This window comes from Schistocerca piceifrons, chromosome 5 (genome assembly GCF_021461385.2).
Source record: "Schistocerca piceifrons isolate TAMUIC-IGC-003096 chromosome 5, iqSchPice1.1, whole genome shotgun sequence".
In the NCBI taxonomy this organism is placed as follows: Eukaryota; Metazoa; Arthropoda; class Insecta; order Orthoptera; family Acrididae; genus Schistocerca; species Schistocerca piceifrons.
The window spans coordinates 422245012-422271165 of NC_060142.1; the positions used below are offsets into that span (position 1 = coordinate 422245012).

A 26154-nucleotide genomic window follows, 5' to 3' on the forward strand; every position below is an offset into this window, starting at 1 on the left:
TCTGTTGACCCACAGATCCCGCGGCGTGTGCAGCAGGACTCACAAAGCAGACTCTGATTGTGTGCCCAGTGCAATGCAGGTCACATTGAGCATATGCTATAACGTCGATTCTAGTAAGTGTCCTAAATTTTAACAGGTCATAACTCATAACTCCTACAGAAATAAAGATATCTTAAAATGGATTTCACATGCGTATTCCTGAGAAACAGGCAGTTCAAAATAATGTGCCATGTGATCCTCTTCCCATTTGAAACACGTAACCCAAATCAAAGATGGTGGATTTCAAGATGGCCGCTGCTGTCGCCATAGCTCCTGTAAGTTGCGCTCCCACCTAAAGAGACCTCATACTAGATGCCATTATGATTCCTTACATAGGAGTGTATCCAGACTCTTTCCTTACCGTGTACTATCTCTTAAAGGCTTATGTTGCTGGTGTGTTATTAACAGACATTTAACGGAATAGTGACGTGTTTGTGATAAATTTTCTTTACGCCCTTCCTCTGAAACGGCATAGTGCAAGTTACAATACAAACATCTAATTATGACAAAATGAATATGACGCCTGCCGCATCGATATTCGATACAGTGTGCGACGTCAAAATGACATCACGTTTGCAGAAAGTCTTGCGAGATGAGTGTTATCCCAAAGTGTCTCGCTGACAGCGAGAGATGTTTGGCCCTACAGCGTGCGACAATTGACGAGCAATTTTTTAAATTAAATTCACACAATTATGTGATCATTTTAATTCATGCAAAGCACTTTCTAATGTTTCTCCAACGGCTACAGTGGGAGTTGCGGGCCGCAGTAGTTGCCTTCTTAGCTGAAAGAGTAATGGGCCGCGGTAATAATCTTCCATGTATGCAATTGCGCATCATACCTTTTGTAGTGCTGCAGTAGCACCATCTTCCGTTAGCTACGAGAAGGTAACAGTGTGTCATCAATAGTAGGCCACAAGCTTCCCTTCCTGGGCTTCGGCAACAGAAATTGTTGCTGACGAGTCGTGAACACAGTGGAGTACGAGACCGATCACTTGAACCAAAGTGTTTATTAACTTAGCTACATCAGCATGACAGCAGCGATGTTGGATAAATACAAATGCAAGTATTCTGGAAAATGAAATACAGAGCCGTTGAACTTCCACACTGTCAGACAACTGCGGCATCACCATTACAAACTGTTTATTCGACTGGTGATGGACTATTTCCTGATTACCAGTGGAAACACAGCAAAGAATCATCTACAGAAATCCCAAACATAGCAAATAAAGTGCAGAGGAGGATCACTCACGTGCCAGCAAATATTTCACCCGCTGCCTGCAAAACGCCGCTGAGGTGCTGTAGGCCCGAAACAGATTCAATACGAATGATGCACAGTCTACACGCAGTCAAAAGAGTTCAGAAATCCACTCATACGCCATCTCTGAGACGGATAGGCTTCGATGCACGTGGCCAGTGGTCCTATTCAGTAGAATTTAAGGTTTCTCAGAAGAGAACTGAAATACACTCCTGGAAATTGAAATAAGAACACCGTGAATTCATTGTCCCAGGAAGGGGAAACTTTATTGACACATTCCTGGGGTCAGATACATCACATGATCACACTGACAGAACCACAGGCACATAGACACAGGCAACAGAGCATGCACAATGGCGGCACTAGTACAGTGAATATCCACCTTTCGCAGCAATGCAGGCTGCTATTCTCCCATGGAGACGATCGTAGAGATGCTGGATGTAGTCCTGTGGAACGGCTTGCCATGCCATTTCCACCTGGCGCCTCAGTTGGACCAGCGTTCGTGCTGGACGTGCAGACCGCGTGAGACGACGCTTCATCCAGTCCCAAACATGCTCAATGGGGGACAGATCCGGAGATCTTGCTGGCCAGGGTAGTTGACTTACACCTTCTAGAGCACGTTGGGTGGCACGGGATACATGCGGACGTGCATTGCCCTGTTGGAACAGCAAGTTCCCTTGCCGGTCTAGGAATGGTAGAACGATGGGTTCGATGACGGTTTGGATGTACCGTGCACTATTCAGTGTCCCCTCGACGATCACCAGTGGTGTACGGCCAGTGTAGGAGATTGCTCCCCACACCATGATGCCGGGTGTTGGCCCTGTGTGCCTCGGTCGTATGCAGTCCTGATTGTGGCGCTCACCTGCACGGCGCCAAACACGCATACGACCATCATTGGCACCAAGGCAGAAGCGACTCTCATCGCTGAAGACGACACGTCTCCATTCGTCCCTCCATTCACGCCTGTCGCGACACCACTGGAGGCGGGCTGCACGATGTTGGGGCGTGAGCGGAAGACGGCCTAACGGTGTGCGGGACCGTAGCCCAGCTTCATGGAGACGGTTGCGAATGGTCCTCGCCGATACCCCAGGAGCAACAGTGTCCCTAATTTGCTGGGAAGTGGCGGTGCGGTCCCCTACGGCACTGCGTAGGATCCTACGGTCTTGGCGTGCATCCGTGCGTCGCTGCGGTCCGGTCCCTGGTCGACGGGCACGTGCACCTTCCGCCGACCACTGGCGACAACATCGATGTACTGTGGAGACCCCACGCCCCACGTGTTGAGCAATTCGGCGGTACGTCCACCCGGCCTCCCGCATGCCCACTATACGCCCTCGCTCAAAGTCCGTCAACTGCACATACGGTTCACGTCCACGCTGTCGCGGCATGCTACCAGTGTTAAAGACTGCGATGGAGCTCCGTATGCCACGGCAAACTGGCTGACACTGACGGCGGCGGTGCACAAATGCTGCGCAGCTAGCGCCATTCGACGGCCAACACCGCGGTTCCTGGTGTGTCCGCTGTGCCGTGCGTGTGATCATTGCTTGTACAGCCCTCCCGCAGTGTCCGGAGCAAGTATGGTGGGTCTGACACACCGGTGTCAATGTGTTCTTTTTTCCATTTCCAGGAGTGTATAAAATTTCCTATAGAAACATATTGTGCGTTTCATTTTCATCAACAATCATCCTAAATGTAGATGACAAGGTGAATACAATGGTTCGAATGGCTCTAAGCACTATGGAACTTAATATCTGAGGTCATCAGTCCCCTAGACTTAGAACTACTTAACGTAACTAACCTAAGGACATCAAACATATCCATACCCAAGGCAGGATCGAACCTGCGACCGTAGCAGCAGGGTGGTTCCGTACTGAAGCGCCTAGAACCGCTCGGCCACAACGGCCGGCAAGGTGATTACAACTGACAACAATTCCAAAAAATTCTGGCTCCTAAAGCGACAGCTTTCCACACGAATAGTAGCGCTTAGGCCAGAGTGGCCACTTACTCGTTTTTCCGTCAAAGTTATCATGTGCGACAAAGTTTCACAAGTTCAGTTTTTGATAACAGAGAGCGATCAAGTAAACAGGCTGAGAAATTATTCTCTAATCAAGTTATTTATGTTGCCAGGAGGAAAATACCATATCAGAAGACGTAAAGAATTAGCACAGAAATAAAGTGTGAGTTCCTTTCTGGGTTTAAACCAGTACCCACCTGTGAACTCGTGGCAGCAGATCGCCAGTAGGAAAGCCGAGCAGAAATCTACCGTACTGCAACCCGCACCAGCCTGCATAAAACGTAACTATTCCAAAAATCGGAAAAACGTCTTAATTTCGAATGAAAGGTGGAAATACTGGCAGAACTCCGGTATAATTTGAAGTCAAGAGTTACACGTTCACTGCCAAGCCCTTGCTAATCCTAACACAATCATGCACAAACCCTTTCGCTCACGTTAGCAAGTTTATGGTAACGTACTTCCCGAAATATGAACAGCTACTAAGCACGGATTGTACCTAAATGAAAATGCTCGTCATACTATTAAGTTTATCTGTGTCTAATGCACTCAAGTTTTTAGTCACCGATCCGCTTAACATGCCATGAGGCATTACTTTCTTTTCTCATACAAAATTACTTATAGAATCCATACACCGGAGTAAATGTGCCTTCACTTGAAAGCACTTTTGAGGCATGTAGCAGAGCTAAAACCGACAGACTATAACTTCCTTCGGAGCTTGTACTACCCACGACCGTACCATTGAAAGCCTGGGCTCAGACTACTTTAGACTGCTGTAAGCAATCTCTATCGCCAAGAGAAAAGACGCCCGAAGAATACTCTGCTCTATTTGGTCAGTTTTCTTTAAGACCAATAAAAAAATATTATTCTCCAGCATCAGTCCGCACTTTTCATGACTAACTAATCAAAAAATAACACACTTACGAACTGTATTTTTTCTCGAAATAAATATTTAACATTCTGATAATTTATTTATACTTTAAGTTATTAACTATTTTCATTTGCACTCGAATTACTTTCCTTTTACCATAAACTTACTTAACATACTATAATACAAAATCCCCCGTCGGCTGTATTCACACTGTTTAAAAATTTCTCACGCTAGTTCGTACAGCGTTTGTCAATATAACAATGACCTATATATTTACTTTAGACCACATTCACGCATCATTCACACTACTAAAAGCTTATACAAAACTGTACAAACATAAATAAACAAAAGAGCTTTCAAGAAATAAACAGAACAATTCACAAAAACATTCTCTTGACCTGTTTCTTGAATTTCTCTGTCCGCTACTGTACTCTGGTGGATGAAAATTAGAACTATGTACTTGACTGAACTCGCTTCAGACAATCTGCCACATAGGAGTGACATAAAGGCGCCACGTCTCACCGTTACGAGCGCAGCAGTAAATGCCACAGAATACTGTAAGCTACACATTAAATATAAACAAATAGCTGGTAGAGCAGTGGCGGCTCTTTCTGGAAGACACTTCCCTGAGTCAGAGAGCTGTAACTCCCATCATGGTGTTGGTATACTTCCTGTTATAGTAGGATGGCGCAGGCGATGGACATAGAAGCACACAGGGTGTGTATTCAATCCAGAGCTGTCAGAATCAAGGGTTCTGATACGAAAAAATTGGACAAAATTTCTGATAAACGGTTGTTCCACTCTTGCAGACCAAAACAGTTTACTCGTTATTTAACCTTAAATATGAGATTTCTAATAAACGTTTAGAAAACATAAGCTATTATTTCATTCTCACTTCATAAAAACTTATAAACATCTTCCGCAAAATAAATAAAAGGCTGTCTTCAGTAGAATCTCCAGTACCAAACACCAACCGTTTTTATTAAATTTACACCTACAGTTCATGAATAATCCTCGAAAGCTATCATTGTTTTCCTATGTAAATACGTTTTACGTGTCATTTTCGTCAACGACCACTCTAAACGTACGACGGGAGTTCTATAAATAATACAACAGTTTCTGCTTCGGCTAGTTTCCGTTGAAAAACGTTGAATTTTTTCTGGGACATCGTCGAAGATTCACGCTTCAGAAGCTATAATTTCATGAAGTTGCGATATATGGTGGTGCTATACGTAGCCTTCAAAATGGCATCTCTAACGGAGGGACAGGGTCGAGTAGACCTGTCCAATCTCCCGTGTGCCGGCCGGCCGCATGCAGTAGTGACTCCTGCAATGTTCGAATATGTGGACGCTTGACGGATGACAATGAAGCACTTGGCTGCACAACCGGACGACTCTATTGGTAGTGCTGAGATACTCATGCGCCAGTTGGTACTGAAAGCTGTGCGCTCGCCGGGTTCCTCGCTGCCTAAAAAAAATGTTCAAATATGTGTGAAATCTTATGGGACTTAACTGCTAAGGTCATCAGTCCCTAAGCTCACACACTACTTAACCTAAATTATCCTAAGGACAAACACTCACACCCACGCCCGAGGGATGGCTCGAACCTCCGCTGGGACCAGCCGCACAGTCCATGACTGCAGCGCCTTAGACCCCTCGCTGCCTAACAGATCACCGTAAAGACAACGAAGGGCCATCTGCTTGCTTGCGCGTTACGATGCCGATCGTGACAGGTTTTTGTCAAACATCTCCCAGGCGATGAAACATGGGTTCACCTCTTCGAACCGGAAACAAAACGGCAATCCATGGAGTGGCTCTACCCTATCTCTCCCCCCCTCCCCCCCTCCCCCCCCCCTCCCGAAGAGCCGGCCACTGTGGCCGAGCGGTTCTAGGCGCTTCAGTCCGGAACCGTGCTATTGCTACGATCACAGGTTCGAATCCTGCCTCGTTAGTTAGGTTTAAGTAGTTCTAAGTCTCCGTGGATTTAGAGTTAATTTCAGCCTTGATGCTGGCACAGGGAGTACTGGAAGTGGATGGTTTACACTAGCTATTGTCCGATGTGAGAATGCCTCTCTACCTGGACTCGAATTATTCGCCGACCGAGATGTCATCGCTTACAAGACCTGGCATTGTGGAATAGATGCTAAGTCCCAGTCTAGACCTAGTTATGTATATAGTAATATGCCTTTTACATTGTATACCCGCTCCTGTCGTAAAGTTAGTAATGATGAAAAAATACATGTATGGATGAAAGGACTTGGTGTACTTGCTGAGAAAGTAACTATAACTGGTGATGTAACCCTGTATTATAATTATTAATAAAGTATGATCTGTAGCGTCAGCCGAGGACCGGTGAGCGTACATCGCGCACCGGGGGCTCAAGGATGCAACAGTTTGAAACAGTTAACAAAGCATAGTGCCGCACTGCCCGCTGAGCGCCTAGCGAGTCGGTGACGCAACCCGCCCGACTTGGCTCGGCACCAGGTCGGCGGACGCACCAGCGGGGCGCGCTGCTAAAACACCTACAGCGCGCGTCCGGGATAACACACTCCGGCTGTTGCCTGCAGAGTCTAAGTCCCTTATCAGTGCGTTACGTAACCAAGGTCACTTGCTCTGTATATAAGCGGACAGTGCATGCCAGCGGAACCATTCCGCTGTGAGCTCTATCTGCAAACAGCATTGATCTAAGTCTAGGGGACTGATGACCTCATATGTTAAGTCCCATAGTGGTTAAAGCCAATTGAACCATTTGAATCCCCCGGAGAAAAAGTTCAAAGCAGCAGCCTCAGCCGGTAAAATCATCGCGTCGATCTTCTGGGATTCTGAAGGAGTTATTCTGCTTGAATTCTTCCCTCACGGTGTGCAGCGGTCAACTCTGAGGTGTACTGTGCTAACACAAGGAAATTGAAGAAACAATTTCAGCGTGTTCGTCGCCATAAAAATGGGAACGAACTTCTCTTTCTCCATGACGACGCAAGGCCTCACATAAACCTGCGCACCGGAGAGGACCTCACAAAATTTCATTGGAATTTTCTTCATCACCCACCCTTCATTGCTGATCTCACACCTTCCGACTTCCATCTGTTTGGCCAAATGAAGGATGCACTCCGCGGGAAACAGAACGTGAATGATGGGGCTGTTATTGGTGCAGCAAGACATTGGCTACGACATCAGCCAGGAGAGTAGAACCATGCGGACATACAGGCCCTCAAACTAAGCTGGCGTAAGGCCGTCACATTCAGCGGAGATTATGAGGAAAAACAATGTCTTGTAGCCAAAAGTGTGGAGAATAGTATGGTATATTGGAATCCTGAATAAAGCCAACCTGCTTTCACAATAAAATTGTTTGCACTACTTAGTGAACGGCCCTCGTAAATGAAAAGGTGAATACAATTGGTTAAAATTCCATAAAAACTTTGGGTCCCAAAGCGACAGCTTTTCATACTGTCCTTAGACACAGAGACAACATGTATTTGATGATCACTAAATTGTTTATTCGTCGTAGTTATCAAGCGAGTCTAAGCACCGCAAATTCAAATTTCGATAACAAAGAGCGATCAAGTACATCGTCTGTGAGATTATTCTATAATCAAGTTGTTTAAGTTGCCAGGTGGAAATTACCATATCAGCACATATAAAGAGTGGGCAATACAAAGCAGCGACAGACTTCCTGCAGAGATGTCTCGACTAGGACAGCTGGTGCTCTTGGCTCTTGCGCTGAGCGCCGCCGGCGCTTACGCGGCCGTCAGGAACCTCGCCATCCCTTCGAGGCCGCGGCTCAGCGGAAGGATAGTCGGCGGGGCGCCCGCCAACATCTCGCAGTTCCCCTGGCAGCTCTACTTTATCACGTGAGTGCTCTGCTAAGTTCAAAATACAAAACACACACACAGTAAAAAACTAGCGCCCGCCACACAACCAAAGATGATTAGCGCCAGAAGTTACCGGTAGTGAAATTTAGTTAGTAGCACGTGAGCTATTACCTCCGCCGCTCTGTTGTTTGACCAAAGAGAGACCAGGATTCCAAAAATAATTTAAGCAAAAACCTCCATCTCAGTTTACAAGACTCTTTTTCTTCTCACGGTATTACAACCCTGTGTGGTATTTATTTGTTCAACTTATTAATTGAAAAAACCATTGAAAAAATCAAAATAATAACCAAAGGAATTAAAATTAACGGGGAACGAATACACTGTATCCGTTTTGCAGATGATATAGTAGTACATGCTGACTCAGTAAAGGAAATGGAGTATATGTTGCTAAAATTTTCCAAAATCCTAAGAGAACTTAATCTAAAAATAAATAAGAATAAAACAAAAACTATAGTAGTAGGGACGACAAAAGAAAATGGTAAAGTTAATATTAAACTTGAAGATGATGTTCTAGAGCAGGTTGAGAACTTCTGTTATTTGGGGAGCACAATCACTGACGACAATAAATGTATCACAGATATAAAGAGAAGAATTTCCTTTGCAAAGCAAACTTCCCAAAATAAAAGGAATTTACTAACAGACAATCATATAAGCTTAGAAAGTAGGAAAAAGTTTGCCAAAACTTTCGTCTGGAGTGTCTTAACATACAGATGTGAAGCGTGAACTCTGGGAAAGGCAGAGAAAAAGAGACTGGAAACAATGGAAATGTGGACATGGAGAAGAATGACGAAAACGAGCTGGGTAGATAGAAAAAGTAATGAACAGGTCTTAAGAGAAGTCAATGAGAACAGAACGCTGCTAAATTATATAGGAAGAAGAAAATCAAAAATGATAGGGCACATAATGAGACACAACCAGTTCCTAAAGAATGAATTTGAAGGAAAAGTTTCAGGGAAAAAACCAAGAGGCAGGCCAAGAGCAATGTATTTTAATAACATCAAAGAAGATATGGGGATAAAATCGTATGAAGAATTGAAGAGGATGACAATGGAGAGAGGGATGTGGCTAAATCGACAAGGCATAGACTTTAGTTTATGATGATGATGATGATGGTGTGGTTTTTAGCCTCATCAAGAAGTTTCCTTCATTCTGCACTCTCCAGCCCGGTTCTCCGCCATCCTCGGATTCTTCTTCCACATCATCTATCCACCATTTTCGTGGCCTTCCTCTCTGTCTTCTTCCGGCTGGCCTCCATTCAAAAATCTTTTTAGATGTTCTTCCACTATCCATCCTGAGGACATGTGCAAGCCAGGCTATTCTTATACTTTTTTATAATTCTTACGATGTCAGCTCCTTTTATGAGGCGGTGCAGCTCAGTATTCGTCCTAGATCTCTAGAAATCATTATTATCCTGAACTCCCACGTAGATTTTGCGCCACACTCTACGTTCAAATATCCTGAACTGCTGCTCATCAACACTTGCTAGCGTCCATCTTTCGCGTCTGTGGGTTACAACCGACCTGATCATGACCTTATATAGTTGTCCCTACAGCTGCCTATTTAATAACCTAGAGGCCAACACTTTCCTAAACGTGTGGAAGTAACTATTACGGGTTACGATGTGCAGTTTTATTTCAGTTGACATGGAATCAGTGCTGTTAATATTAGAGCGATAATAGGCCAAGTTCTGCACGTGTTCACAATAGAAACCGTCTGCTGACTATCCAAGTTATTATTTTCCATCCTGGTGAAATTCATGCACTTAGTCCTTGTTTCGTTTATAGATAGGCCCTAGGTTCTGTGTCTTCTTTCTTGTCCTTTCTAGTGATACCCTTCTTCTACTAATAATTGCTACATCACCAGCGTATGCGCATATGTGAGTCGACTTTGTGCCTATGCAACCAGATATCTGAAGCTTCCACATGGCTGCTTCAAGAGTCATTGAACAGCATTGTAGAGAGTGCGTCCCATTGTGTGACTTGTTTACTAATGCTAAACCAATTGCTCAGTTCACCATTCACTCGCACTGTGTCCTTGGAACCAGCCAATGTTGCTTGAATAAGTGAGACATACTTCGGTGGTATACCAAGCAGCAGCAAACCATTTAGCATTTATGCTCTATCGAGACTATCAAAGGCCTGCTTGAGTGTATGTAGAGGTTATCAAGGTCAATACTATACTCATATGCCTTTTCATGTTTTTGCCTCAACACAAATATCTGGTCTGTTGTTAACCTATTAGGACGAAATCCACACTCATACACCCCCAGAATCTCTTCTGCATGTGGAGATAACCTGTTGTAGAAGATACTAGAGAAGATCTTAAAGGTTACATTGGGCAGGGTAACTCCTCTATAATTTGAACACCAGATCTTGTCTCCTTTTTTGTGTATTACCTGAATTACACCTAAGGTCAAATCATCTGGGATTCTTTTTCTGATTCCAATACAACTTAATAAGTTTGTTCCTCCTGTATGTCCGGGGGTTAGAATAAAAATTGTTCAAATGGCTCTGAGCACTATGGGACTCAACTGCTGAGGTCATTAGTCCCCTAGAACTTAGAACTAGTTAAACCTAACTAACCTAAGGACATCACAAACATCCATGCCCGAGGCAGGATTCGAACCTGCGACCGTAGCGGTCTTGCGGTTCCAGACTGCAGCGCCTTAACCGCACGGCCACTTCAGCCAGCGGGGTTAGAATAGGCCTGAGGTATTCCTGCCTGTCATAAGAGGCGAGTAAAAGGAGTCTCTCACGGTTCGGCTTTTACATGATGGTCCCCTGTAACGTTCGACCTCCATCCTTCTAAATTTTCCCAAAGAGCGAGCCAATTGGGGATGGGCGCCTTACATTGTCCATCATGCGCTGAGACCTCTCGCATCCTTCGTCGACGTGGATCTGCACTTCCGCTCATTCTCCAGCTGTTGGACGAGGTCACCCTCCTGGGTGCGGTTTCCTCCATCCACTGTGCAGTATCGCTTTATATGCTGATGGCGATAATGGACTTCTTAGCTCGTTTGCACCGGACATCCAGCATGGTAGCTAGTCTGTTGTGGTGGGGCTGTCATGTACCCTGTTCGTTGTAACCCCTGACAGCACAGGGATCTCTCTGCTGATACCTGCGCCGTTAACTCCCCACATATGCCAATGAGTAGATGCCTGTCACCCTGGGGCATTGGGACTCCCAGCAAAGGCCATCCTGCCAGGTGGACTTTGCTGCAGCAGGGTGGCACCTGTTGGGAGGGCCCTGGTCGGAGTGGGTGGCATCAGGGCGGATGAAACGCCATGAAGCGTAGTACAACATCTCTTGCTGGCAGTCAACCACCAGCAGCCTCTAAGCGGTCTAGGTCTAACTTCAGTACTAAGAAATATGACCCCAAATCTTTCTCCTCCCTGGCCACACCATGGGAGGAGCGCCAGGCTAAGGATGGCAGCGAGGCTTATTCGCCCTGGTACCTCCTATGTACGAGAGTTAATGGGGAATCTTTTCTGTCAGTGAAGCCTCAGTTTTTTTGTGGAGCACTTAGAGGACACATTTGGGGAGGTGGAGGGCTTGTCCAATATGCAGTCAGGGTCAGTCTTGATAAAAACAGCATCATCTGGTCAGTCACAGGCATCACTCACTTGTGACAAGCTAGGGGATGTTTCTGTCACCAGGTCTTAAATATGGTCCAGGGTATTATTTTCCACAGGGACCATCTTTTACAGTCCGATGACGAGCCGAGCGCCAACTTAAAGCGACGAGGTGTCCATTTAGTCGGGCGCGTCCACCAGGGTCCGAGGGATAATCAGGTTGCCACCAGTGCCTTCATCTTGGCTTTCGAGGGTCACACATTACCCGAGGAGATCAAGGTGATGGTCTACTGCTGTGATGTCAAGCCACATATCCCTCCCCCAATGTGGTGCTTTAAGTGCTGGAAGTTCAGGCATATGTCTTCCCATAGTACTTCCAGCTTCACATGTTGAGATTGTGTACATCCTTCACATCCCAATACTCCGTGTGTCCGACCTCCCATCTGTGTCAACTGTGGAGAGCCCCATTCCCCTTGCTCTCTGGACTGTAGGATTCTACAGAAGGAGAGGAAGATAATGAAATACAAGACCCTGGACCGACTGACCTACACTGAGCCTAAGAGGAAATTTGATAGGCTCCATCCCATGTGCATGACAACAATTTACTCCACCGCTATAACTACTGTTCCAGCCCCATCCATTGGACCAATGCTGGTCATCTCTCAGAGCCATAAGACTTCACAGCCCCCTTGACGGTGGGGAGAGGGGGGGGGGGCCACTTCCCCCCTGATGTTCCCACACCACCTACTTTGGAAGCAGCACCCCCCCCCCCCACACTCCCCCAACTATTGGGGATATCATTCCCCACATCTCAGCTGGAGAAGCATAAATCTTCTTTGGCTTCTCTCGCTAGGAAGTGGTCCCTTAGGTCACTCCCTTCCCAGGTTTCTACTGGTAGCAAGATGACACCCACCAGTGGTTAAACCCAAAAGCAGCTGGTTGTAGGGCTTCATGCTCATCCTCAGTCCCAGAGAATGAATCAGTGAAGCCCTCCAAGACAGAGAAACCCAAGGAGCAGCGAGAGAAATCCAAAAAGAAGACCCCAAGACAAAGGGAATTGCAGTGGCACCCACACTACCATTAACTACAAGCTCTGCATCTGAGGATGAGGTGGCGATTCTGGCGTCTGCTGTGGACCTAGATCTCGCCAGACCCTCAGACATAATGGATATAGACTACTCAGGCAATAAGTCGGTGGCAGCAGGTGACCCTGAGGCATAAACTGCCTCATTGAATGTTCCTTGCCTTCCCAACCTCACGATCACGTCATCCTCCAGTGAAATTGCGGCGGTTTTTTCCACATCATGGATGAGTTACAGCAACTGTTAAGCTTTACACCTCCTTTCTGCATTGCCCTCCAGGAAACCTGGTTCTTGGCAATGCAGACCCTGCCCTCTGTGGCTTTAAGGTATATCACAGGTACCGTAGTGACCATAAGAGGGTGTTGGGTTAAGTTTGTGTCTGTGTCCTGAACTCGGTACGTAGTGAACATCTGCCCCTTCAAACTTTTCTTGAAGATGTGGCTGTCAGGATACGGACGATGCAGGAAATAACTGTCTGCTATGTATATCTCCCTCCAGATGCTGCAGTACCACTGAACGTACTGGCTGCACTGATTGATCCACTCCCTAAACCTTTGCTACTTTTGGGAGATTTTAACACCCATAACACGTGGCAGAGATGTTGAAATTTTGCTGTCACAACTCGACCTCCCCCCCATGAACCATGGACCTTGCCGTTGGTGGGGAGGCTTGCGTGCCTCAGCGATACAGATAGCCGTACCGAAGGTGCAACCACAACGGAGGGGTATCTGTTGAGAGACCAGACAAACTTGTGGTTCCTGAAGAGGGGCAGCAGCCTTTTCATTAGTTGCAAGGGCAACAGTCTGGATGATTGACTGATCTGGCCTTGTAACAATAACCAAAACGGCCTTGCTGTGCTGGTACTGTGAACGGCTGAAAGCAAGGGGAAACTACGGCCATAAGTTTTCCCGAGGGCATGCAGCTTTACTGTACGATTAAATGATGATGGCGTCCTCTTGGGTAAAATATTTCGGAGGTAAAATAGTCCCCCATTCGGATCTCCGGGCCGGGACTACTCAAGAGGATGTCGTTATCAGGAGAAAGAAAACTGGGGTTCTACGGATCGGAGCGTGGAATGTCAGATCACTTAATCGGGCAGGTAGGTTAGAAAATTTAAAAAGGGAAATGGATAGGTTAAAGTTAGATATAGTGGGAATTGGTGAAGTTCGGTGGCAGGAGGAACAAGACTTCTGGTCGGGTCACTACAGGATTATAAACACAAAATCAAATAGGGGTAATGCAGGAGTAGGTTTATTAATGAATAGGAAAATAGGAATGCAGGTAAGCTACTACAAACAGCATAGTGAACGCATTATTGTGGCCAAGATAGATACGAAGCCCACACCTACTACAGTGGTACAAGTTTATATGCCAACTAGCTCTGCAGATGACGAAGAAATTGAAGAAATGTACGATGAAATAAAAGAAATTATTCAGATAGTGAAGGGTGACGAAAATTTAATAGTCATGGGTGACTGGAATTCGGTAGCGGGAAAAGGGAGAGAAGGAAACGTAGTAGGTGAATATGGATTGGGGCTAAGAAATGAAAGAGGAAGCCGCCTGGTAGAATTTTGCACAAGCACAACTTAATCATAGCTAACACTTGGTTTAAGAATCATGAAAGAATGTTGTATACATGGAAGAACCCTGGAGATATTAAAAGGTATCAGGTGGATTATATAATGGTAAGACAGAGATTTAGGAACCAGGTTTTAAATTGTAAGACATTTCCAGGGGCAGATGTGGACTCTGACAACAATCTATTGGTTATGACCTGTAGATTAAAACTGAAGAAACTGCAAAAAGGTGGGAATTTAAGGAGATGGGACCTGGATAAACTGAAAGAACCAGAGGATGTACAGAGTTTCAGAGAGAGCATAAGGGAACAATTGACAGGAATGGGGGAAAGAAATACAGTAGAAGAAGAATGGGTAGCTTTGAGGGATGAAGTAGTGAAGGCAGCAGAGGATCAAGTAGGTAAAAAGACGAGGGCTAGTAGAAATCCTTGGGTAACAGAAGAAATATTGAATTTAATTGATGAAAGGAGAACATATAAAAATGCAGTAAATGAAGCAGGCAAAAAGGAATACAAACGTCTCAAAAATGAGATCGACAGGAAGTGCAAAATGGCTAAGCAGGGATGGCTAGAGGACAAATGTAAAGATGTAGAGGCTTGTCTCACTAGGGGTAAGATAGATACTGCCTACAGGTCAAATTAAAGAGACCTTTGGAGATAAGAGAACGACTTGTATGAATATGAAGAGCTCAGATGGAAAACCAGTTCTAAGCAAAGAAGGGAAAGCAGAAAGGTGGAAGGAGTATATAGAGGGTCTATACAACGGCGATGTACTTGAGGACAATATTATGGAAATGGAAGAGGATGTAGATGAAAATGAAATGGGAGATACGAAACTGCGTGAAGAGTCTGACAAAGCACTGAAAGACCTGAGTCGGATCAAGGCCCCCGGAGTAGACAACATTCCATTGGAACTACTGACGGCCTTGGGAGAGCCAGTCCTGACAAAACTCTACCATCTGGTGAGCAAGATGTATGAATCAGGCGAAATACCCTCAGACTTCAAGAAGAATATAATAATTCCAATCCCAAAGAAAGCGGGTGTTGACAGATTGGAAAATTACCGAACAATCAGTTTAATAAGCCACAGCTGCAAAATTCTAACACGAATTCTTTACAGACGAATGGAAAAACTGGCAGAAGCCGACCTCGGGGAGGATCAGTTTGGATTCCGTAGAAATGTTGGAACACGTGAGGCAATACTGACCTTACGACTTATCTTAGAAGAAAGATTAAGGAAAGGCAAACCTACATTTCTAGCATTTGTAGACTTAGAGAAAGCTTTTGACAATGTTGACTGGAACACTCTCTCTCAAATTCTGAAGGTGGTAGGGGTAAAATACAGGGAGCGAAAGGCTATTTACAATTTGTACAGAAACCAGATGGCAGTTATAAGAGTCGAGGGACATGAAAGGGAAGCAGTTGTTGGGAAGGGAGTAAGACAGGGTTGTAGCTTCTCCCCGATGTTATTCAATCTGTATATTGAGCAAGCAGTAAAGGAAACAAAAGAAAAATTCGGAGTAGGTATTAAAATCCATGGAAAAGAAATAAAAACATTGAGGTTCGCCGATGACATTGTAATTCTGTCAGAGACAGCAAAGGACTTGGAAGAGCAGTTGAATGGAATGGATAGCGTCTTGAAAGGAGGATGTAAGATGAACATCAACAAAAGCAAAACGAGGATAATGGAATGTAGTCGAATTAAGTCGGGTGATGCTGAGGGAATTAGATTAGGAAATGAGACACTTAAAGTAGTAAAGGAGTTTTGCTATTTGGGGAGCAAAATAACTGATGATGGTCGAAGTAGAGAGGATATAAAATGTAGACTGGCAATGGCAAGGAAAGCGTTTCTGAAGAAGAGAAATTTGTTAACATCGAGTATAGATTTAAGTGTCAGGAGGTCATTTCTGAAAGTATTTGCATGTAGTGTAGCCATGTATGGAAGTGAAACATGGACGATAAATAGTTTGGACAAGAAGAGAATAGAAGCTTTCGAAATGTGGTGCTACAGAAGAATGCTGAAGATTAGATGGGTAGATCACATAACTAATGAGGAAGTATTGAATAGGATTGGGGAGAAGAGAAGTTTGTGGCACAGCTTGACCAGAAGAAGGGATCGGTTGGTAGGACATGTTTTGAGGCATCAAGGGATCACCAATTTAGTACTGGAGGGCAGCGTGGAGGGTAAAAATCGTAGAGGGGGACCAAGAGATGAATACACAAAGCAGATTCAGAAGGATGTAGGTTGCAGTGGGTACTGGGAGATGAAGAAGCTTGCACAGGATAGAGTAGCATGGAGAGCTGCATCAAACCAGTCTCAGGACTGAAGACAACAACAACAACAACAACAACAACTAGACCTCAGCCTCTTAAATACAGGTGCCCCCCCCCCCCCTCACACACACACACTTCAGCGTGGCACATGGAACGTATTCGGCGATTGATTTTTCGATTTGCAGTCCTGGCCTTCTCCCACCTACCCACTGGAGAGCACATGATGACCTGTGTGGTAGTGACCACTTCCTCATCTTCCTGTCACTCAGCCTGGCGTCATGCCCACGTATGCCTACCCAGATGGGCTTTCAACAAGGCTGACTGGGAAGCCTTCACCTCTGCTGTCGCTTTGGATATCCCTCATATTATGCCATCGATGTTGTGGTTGAGCAGGTCACTATAACGATAATTCCACCAGCTGCGACATAGTCGCGTATACGAACAGTGATCAAATACTGTCAAATGTTTCTTATTTCAGTCTTTGATCACAATTTCAATTCTTTTGACGATGACAGGTTTCAGTCCGTAATGACCATCTTCAGATCTTTTGTACACCATATCCTAAAGTGATAAGGTCACAGCGGCATCGTCAAAACATATAAATATAATCAGCACAGCATCGTCACATAGATCTAAAATTAGGTGTAGAATGGGCCACATCGTCCACACGGTCATTATTGCAAGTGGCTACGCTGATATTGTGACCAAAGACTGGAATAAAAAACATTTGACAACGATAATTTCTGCTGCGGAAAACGCAATCCCTCGTTCTTTAGGGTGCCCCCGGCGGAAGTCAGTACCTTGGTGGTCGCCGGAAGTCGCTGAGGCAATAAAAGATCGTCGGCGAGCTCTACAGCGACATAAGCGGCACCCTTCCCTAGAGCACCTAATAGCCTTTATACGGCTCCGTTCCCACGTTTGCCGTCTTATTAAAAGACAGAAACAGGAGAGTTTGGAGAGGTATGTCTCTACCATTGGGTGCCATACGCCACCTTCCCAAGTTGGGATGAAGATCAGACGTGTTTGTGGGTACCAGACCCCAACAGGTGTCCCTGGCGTTACCATCGATATCGATGGCATGTTGTCTACCTACGCCAACGCGACTGCCGAGCTCTTTCCTGAGCACTACGATCGAGCTTCTGCGTCAGAATTACCCCCCCCCCCCCCCCCCCGCTGCCCTGCCTTTCGTACACTCAAACGGCGGATGAAAGAGCAAGTCCTTTCGTACACTACTACACGCCACAATGAACCCTATAACTCCCCATTTACAGAGTGGGAGCACCGCAGTACCCTTGAACATTGCCCTGACACAGCTCCTGGACCAGATCGGATACACAGATGCTTAAACATCTCTCGTCTGACTATAAGCGACATCTCCTCTTCATCTTCAACCTTATCTGGTGCTATGGTGTCTTTCTGTCGCAATGGAGGGAGATCACCATCATATCTGTGCTCAAACCCGGAAAAACCCCTCTTGATGTGGATAGCTATCGGCCCATCAGCCTCACCAACGTTCTTTCTAAGCTACTAGAACGTATGGTGTCGGTGGTTGGGTTGGGTCCTGGAGTCACGTGGCCTACTGGCTGCATGCCAGGGCGGCTTCCGCCAGGGTCGCTCCACCACTGATGATCTTGTGTCTCTCGAGTCTGCCATCCGAACAGCCTTTTCCAGACGCCAGCACCTTGTTGCCGTCTTTTTTTACTTACGAAAAGCTCTGTATTGAGTGTATCTCTATTTTTAGTGGCTATTAACAGCCAAGCAGCAGCTTTAGGGCCGTCCGTCTCACCTTATCACAGAGGAATTCTGCATTTTGTACGCTCCACCTGAGTGTTGCTGAGCGGCCCCTACAGGAAGCGTTCGATCTAATTCTTAGAGCATGTCCTTTGTCCCTTTGTGTTCTCCGCCCTAGTGCTTTTAGGCTGGATGTTTTAATGTGTCGCAGAGCGTCTGGCTTATCCTTTTTATTCTCCTGGTCGGCAATCCACGGCCATTTGCTCTCTTGTTTTTATCCCTTCTACCTGTTTCTTGCCTCTCTCTGTGGTTTTCTTGTCCACTTTTGTCTATTTTAGTTTTTGGTGCCCTTCCGTCGTTCTTGTGGTTTTCCTTTCTTCCAGCATTGTTTTGTGTGTCCCGTTTGTTTTACTCCCCCCCCCCCCGCCCCCCCCGCCCTTGTGGAATTATTTTAATCGGAACGATGACCTAGCAGTTCGGTACCTCTCCCTTCCCTCTTTTAAACCAACCAACTAATAAGTTTGTAGATCAGCTTATGAGGATTAGTTACAATATAAATACATTCAGTGGTCTCGAATGCCTTAAAATGGCCTTACAAAATAAGAAGTGATAATATTCTGTTTTACACGCTTTTACTAATCTTTACTGAAACACTGATTTTCATGTTATAATATTGTAGCGTAAGTAAATACCGATACATAAACGGAAAAATGTGTATGGGGCAGAATTTCGCCTGAGTACTAGAAAATTTTATAAACATCCAAGACCATGTCAAATATGGCTATGATAGAGGCGATGTCCCTTATTTCTGTCAGAGGAAGAAATTCCCTCAGGTCTTGATTTACTACAGTAGACAACCGGAAACTTTCTTCCATGAAGGCATTGACCGTCTTGTCTCACAGTGGGATAGATGTAGTAACAGTTATGGTGATCAATTTGGAAATAAACAGATAATATTTTGCAGTTATTTCATCTGTTCCCGATGCTTTGTAACTTTTAGACAATAAACTATCTTCCGGACTTCCTCTAATGGTGGTTCCTCTATTTCTGGATCTGCGGTATAATAGAGTGGCTGCTCATTCCTGATAAGATTGCCCTCCAAAATTCGCTTGAAGTATTCTCTCCATCTGTCCAGAACACCTTGTCTATCTGTCAGCAGATTTCCCTCTTTGTCCTTACAAGCAGTTGTTTTCGGTCTATATTCTTCAGTTCCTTCTTTAATTTTCTTGTAGAATTTTCTGCTTTCATTTATTTGGTAGTGCTACTCAATCTCCTCCATCTTTCTCTTCTTGGCTTCCCTTTTTCTCCTCCTACATATTGCTATCTCTAGTCTCTTTTCATTACATTATACCTGATTTGATCTAATATTCTGCGGCAAGCATTTCAGCCTTCCTTCCTTTTTCTGTTCCACTGCCTGTCTATACTCTTCAGCATACCAGTCTTATTCCTAAGTCTCCTTGTTTCCCCCCGTATTTCATGTGCTGTTGTCCTAATGGCATCTTTAATAGAGTTCCATTCTTTGTCTATATCATCTCCACCATCTTTTGTTTGAAACTCCTTTCTCAATCTGTTCTGACGCTCCTGAACAGCAGACCTATCATTCAGTTGTTCCATATTTCATTTCTTTACTGTCGTACTACTTCCTTTGGCACCCATGGCAAGTTTCTGTCCCATTTTGGCTCCTTCTAGATAATAATCAGACTCAGCTACTCGGAAAGTGCACACATTTTCCATATCGGATGTTCACCTCTTTGATATCAATATACGGCCTATTTGGTTTGCTTCATTTGTTCTTGGTGTTATCCATGTCCCTTTGTATATGTTTTTCCTTGGAAAACAGGTACTTACTGCCTTCAATTTGATTGCAGAAGCAAACTGGGCAACCCTCATACCATTACTATTAGTTTCATCGTGCAGATTTTCCTTGCCAAACGCACTTCTGAACGCCTCTTCCTTTCCCAGTTTTGCATTATAGTCGCCAAGAACTATTTTGGAACCGTATCTGGGTATTCTGTCACAAACCTCCGGTAGTTGATCCTAGAAGATGTCCACAATATCTTCATCTAATTCTTCCGTTGGTGCACATACATTCACTAAGTTCACATTGTGAAATTTGCCTTTCATACGCAGAGTACAAATTCTTTCATTATGTGGGGTGAAAGCAATAACAGATCTACGCATATCCTTGGAGACTATAAACCCAACTTCATACTCGTCTTTCGTCTTTTCCTGAATAGTACAGGGATGTTTTAATCATATGTTCACCTGAAAATGTGTGTTTTAGTGTCACTAAACCCGTTGTGATCCAGTAATAAAGGGCTAAATGCAACTGAAGTGGTTATTACTATCCAAGATGAGTACTCATAGCTGTGGTTGCCCCACCTACAAGGTTGTCTGCAGGTCCGATCAATGTATGGCGTGCCACAATGCAATCGATACCGTGGATGCACACCTTATGCAAATCAAGAACACCCTTTACAGACTAAAACAACCCTAATCTTAGATTGCGTCGAGAAACATACGTCACACCATGATACCATGTTTCCGCAGAATACGGACAGTGCTGTTGGAGAATCAAAAAGGTCGTAGACTCGGGTGCCATCTCCTTACTTTCATCACTCACTCGCTTTGTGGTCGGTCGATAGCACAACAAAAATTGTGACAGACGTTCCGCATCTGAGATGACGGAGGCCGTATGAACCAAAGTAAGAAGTACGCCTCCATGCTGAACTGGTTGGAGACAACTATCAGCCTAAAGATACAAACCAAAGTGAGTCGGCTTATCCTAAAAGTTAGGTCCCAAAGCACTGTCTATCTTCCTCATGATTAACACAATAAGGAAGAGAGGCGAACTACACTTTCCCACCTTCATAGAGAAGCGAAAATTAGAATGGAAAAAATTCAGATGTTCTGAAAAACACAGTGTTCTCTCGTTGCATCTGTGACTCTCAAATGGCGACGTCTTCACCTGTTGAAATATCGGCAATGTCGAGGACGTCTCCAAGCTGTATTCCCGTAGGATGTTCGCTCTGGAAAGTTCTTGGTAAAGATACGGTTTCGGGTCTCAGCCAACTCTGTTACGTTGGTTGATAAGTTCGTAGCGTTTTTGTATAGCATTTTGATATTCCGGTTACTGTGGGTTCATTTATCAATTGTCATTTTTATTTGTAGTTCACTGTTTGAGTTTACATATTGTCATTTGGAGTTTGTAAGAGGAGCTGTGAACGCTAGGAAATGGAATGCCAAGTGGAGAAATCGGAACATTTCTGGCATATTCTTCTGCCTGAGTTCAGTAGAGGGGTGACAGCAGCGTAGATAGCCAGAAACATCAGCGCTGTGTATGGGGATAGTGCTGTTGGACAGAACACGGCAAGGGAAGATTTTCTCGTTTTAACGTGGATCGCTTTGACATTATTGGCTCTCCACGTTCAGGAAGGCAATCAGGATTTGCTGAATATCGTTTAAACGCATTAATCCATAATGATCCACATCACTGTACTCTAGAACTGTGATCATTCCGCCTTAGTGCGACATTTCCATGCAACTGGGAAGGTTCAAAAATCAGGTACATGGGTACAGCATACTCTGAGCCAAAATCACAAAAGTTCTTGGTAAGTCAAGATAGAAACTATCAGTTTCTATCAGTATCAGTATCAGTACCAGTGGAATAAAAATTACGAACTGTACTGCATCAAACAAGACTTACCGTATTAGTTTATTATCCACACATCGTCCATGTTTTGTACCACCTGCTGATTTAAACTGTAATTGATTTTCATGTACAACTCGTCTCCCTCTTTCACGCTTCGCTTTTCGGCGGACTTGCACGACGTTCTCTAGCGCTATCCCGCTAGGTTTTTGGTTACCACGGTCCATGTAGATTTCCTCATAACTGTTTGCATAGGGCCCTATTTAGTTCAGTGTTCCTTATGGTCGTGCACGCTTCGCAACCAGCCGATAATATAGTATTTCTTTATTGGTGCTTATATACATTGTCCCCCTTTCGCAGCTTTGTAGGGCTTATTTTCTTCTCTCCACACCAAATATTCGTTTTATTTTGTTTTAGGGAAACCGCCTTTTTATCAGTTTGCCACTCGCTTCTAACTGGTTTTAGTTTATCAGAGACATGAAGGACGGGGAGAGGCTTCAGAAAAATGTAAAATAATGTTGTAGACACAATTTGTGTAAGTACCTGATACACAGAACCATTCTGATTCATGTAATAATATTTACTAAGCCAGTGTAGAAAGAAATATTGTAAAATACTTCTTTTCTAACCCCTGTTTACAACATCTGGGAAGAGCCTAAACTGGCGTGAAACGGGTGGTGGTTTTAGTAAAAGAAATTATCCATAGCCAGAGCGGAATTTTTTGCCTTCTTATAAAAATGTGGACATTTGCCTGCGATTGCCCGCAATTCAAAATAATGTTCAGTACAAAAGCGCGAAGATTTTGGAAGGACGCTTCTCTGTGTGTACTAATGGACGTGTGGATCGCCCTCATTTTCGGTGGCGACTACGACGTCATTAACATCCTGGCAGACAAGCTAATCAACGCGCACAATAGTCTGCAGCCCACACAGGGCCGGATCCCGGCTGGCACATGGCCCGCGAGCAACGATTTCCAGGAAACTGAGTTAGTTACGTCTACAGAATCGGAGAAGACAACCATCTGCAACTCTGCTTGCTTGTCATCAATTGGCTCGTGAACAACACTGATCATTCCTATTCTTTATCGTTACTGATGACGAGGAATTGTGTATTAACATAAATAAAAGAAAGGAATGGTAAAGCCCAAACAAAGCAGTAATTCCCAGTACAAACATCTGCGCACATCCACAGAAGACAACGTTATGCACCTGGTGGAACAGCGACGGTGTGGTATACTACGAATTGCTTCCACGAGTTGTAACCACCACTGCTCATATTTATTGTCAACAACTGCGATTTCTTCCTCACGCAATCCAGGATCAACGACCAGGAAGACTGCGTGGAGAGACGCTACTCCACGATAACGCCTGCCGAATTCTGCTAGACTGACAAGAAAAATTATAGGCGAGATGAGTTGGCTGACATTCCGCACCCATCTTATTTATCATACTTAACTTGCGCCTTCAAATTTTTGTCTTTTCCGATGTCTGCCGAACAGCCTACAACGAACTTTCTTTCCGGATGAAAATGCGCTCCCAACATGGCTCGACAAGTTCTTCCCCTCAAAACCACGTGATTTCTACGGTCTCAGAATCGAAACGCTACACCAGCGTTGCCAGACTGTTGTAAACAGTGAAGGAGAGTATGTTATACATGACTAAAGTCTCTGTTAGTGTATCTCATGTGTTTATTAAACTTATGGAAAAACGCTATGAACTTAGGCACCAAACCAATGTTTTCGCACATAATAAGCACACCCCACAAAAAACTAATCACTCCTAGGAGAAATAACGCTAATACAGAGTAACACCTCACCTAGAATTGGTAAGTTTCTTCAGGTATTCTACACTGTGTGATCAAAAGTATCCGGACCCTGACTGAAAATGACTAAAAAGTTCGAAGCGTCCTCCATCGGTAATGCTGAAATTCAATATGGTGTTCACCCACTCTTAGCCTTGATGACCGCTTCCACTCTCGCAGGCATACGTTCAATGAGGTGCTGGAAGGTTTCTTGGGAAATGGCAGCCCATTCTTGACAGTCGGTGAGGCCTGACACAAATTCGGCGTTTCAAAACATCCCAAGAGTGTTCCATAGGATTCAGGTCAAGCCTCTGTGCAGGCCAGTCCATTACAGGGATATTATTGTCGTGTAACCACTCCGCCACAGGCCGTGCATTATGAACAGGTGCTCGATCGTGTTGAAAGAGGAAATCGAAATCCCCGAATTGCTCTTCAACAATGGGAAGCAAAAAAGTGATTAAAACATCAATATAAGCCTGTGCTGTGATAGTGCCACGCAAAACAACAGGGGAGGAGGGGAGTGAAGCCCACTTCATGAAAAACACGACCACATCATAACACCACCGCCTCCGAATTTTACTGTTGGCACTACACACGCAGGCAGATCACGTTCACCGGGCATTCGCCATGCTCACACCCTGCCGTCGGATCGCCACATTGTGTACCGTGATTCATCACTCCACACAACGTTTTTCCACTATTCAATAGTCCAATGCTTACGCTTCTTACATCAAGTGAGGCGTCGTTTGGCATCTACCGGCGTGATGTGTGGCTTATGAGCAGCCACTTGACCATGAAATTCAAGTATTCTCACCCCCCGCCTAACTGTCATACTACTTGCAGTGGATCCTGATGCACTTTGGAATTCCTGTGTGATAGATGTCTGCCTATTACACATCGTCAACTGTCGGCGGGCTCTGTCAGTCAACGGATGAGGTTGTCCTGTACACTTTTGTGCTGTACGTGTCCCTTCACGTTTCCACTTCACTATCACATCGGAAACAGTGGACCTAAGGATGTTCAGGAGTGTGGAAATCTCGCTTACAGACGTATGACACAAGTGACACCCAATCACCTGACCACGTTCGAAGTCCATGAGTTCCGCGGAGCTCCCAATTTTGCTCTCACACGATGTCTAATGACTACTGAGGTCACTGATATGCAGTACCTAGCAGTAGGTGGCAACACAATGCCCCTAAATGAAAAACGTAAATTTTTGATGGTGTCCGGATACTTTTGATCACGTAGTGTATATGCAGCTTAAGCAACTCATAGACGATTAGATCCCGTAGAGCTAACAAATTGTGGGGAAGTTTTCCCTGCAGTTCCCAAAAGTTATTTAGAGGACAAGTTGAGATGTGATAGATACGGTTTTTAAGTGTTCGTCAAACCAGCAACTTATGCAAGTTAACAGGGCTGTTATTATCTTAGAAGACCCCCGAGTGTCCACAGTATACACTTCAAGAAGATTTGAAAGTAAAGGTGATATTTGGTCCCAAGCGATGTTGAAATGAACATCCGCATTCATGTTTAATGTAAAATGAATGAATGGAACCAAATCATCAAAAACACCCCAAAAACCTCACAGTATCATCAGAAGCCTTAACTACACCTGCCAGTCACTGTAGTTTAAACAGCTGGTTCAGTCACAACTCATTCGGCTGTTGCTGTAGCTGACGGATTGCATCATGGGAAAAGGGGAAAAATTGTGAAATATCGATTCATACAACTCAGCTAAAGTCAGATACTGCGCAGTTTCTGTGTTCTTTTGTCCAGTGAAAACGTACAGCTTTCTGATAAAAAATAATCTAAATCTGTTATCATATCAAACGTAAAAGCTGATGAAATGAGCTCAGATTGAAGCTTGGCAATCGTGCTTTTTATGGCCTGCGTCCTGTAAGAGAAAGGTGCACTGAAAACTTCGGGTCTGCAATAAAATGGTGAAATAGATGGGGAGGGGGCAGTTTGGACTGTGTCAAAAGAACTTTGTCTGAGATAAACATCTCTTAGATGTAGAAAAATACACCAAACAGAACTCTAAAGAGTTTTAGCTTGCACGCCGGCCGGTGTGGCCGAGCGGTTCTAGGCGCTACAGACTGGAACCCCGTTACCGCTACGGTCGCAGGTTCGAATCCTGCCTCGGGAATGGATGTGTGTGATGTCCTTAGGTTAGTCAGGTTTAAGTAGTTCTAAGTTCTAGGGGACTGATGACCTCAGCAGTTAAGTCCCATAGTGCTCAGAGCCATTTGAACATTTTTTTTAGCTTGCACAGTGCTGACAGGCTGTCCCAGGGGAATTAAGTTTAAAAAAAGACGTGAACAGCAAAAATACCATTGATTGGTGGCTGCAGTGTTACGTCCGTATGACTTAGAGTTTGAGTTGATTTTTTCGAGAACAGAGCTGTTTAGATTTAACATTTTTCAGATGTC

At 44.7% G+C, this 26154-nt stretch overlaps 1 protein-coding gene across 1 annotated transcript in view; it reads left to right on the plus strand.

Moving 5' to 3' along the window:
* The first annotated feature begins 7850 nt into the window (after positions 1-7850).
* LOC124799055 (transmembrane protease serine 9-like) overlaps positions 7851-26154 on the plus strand; it is a 171066-nt gene continuing 152762 nt past the window's right edge. Inside the window, exon 1 of the mRNA XM_047262593.1 lies at positions 7851-8020. Within this exon, the coding sequence (XP_047118549.1) occupies positions 7851-8020 (170 nt within the window). The remainder of the gene's footprint in view (positions 8021-26154) is intronic.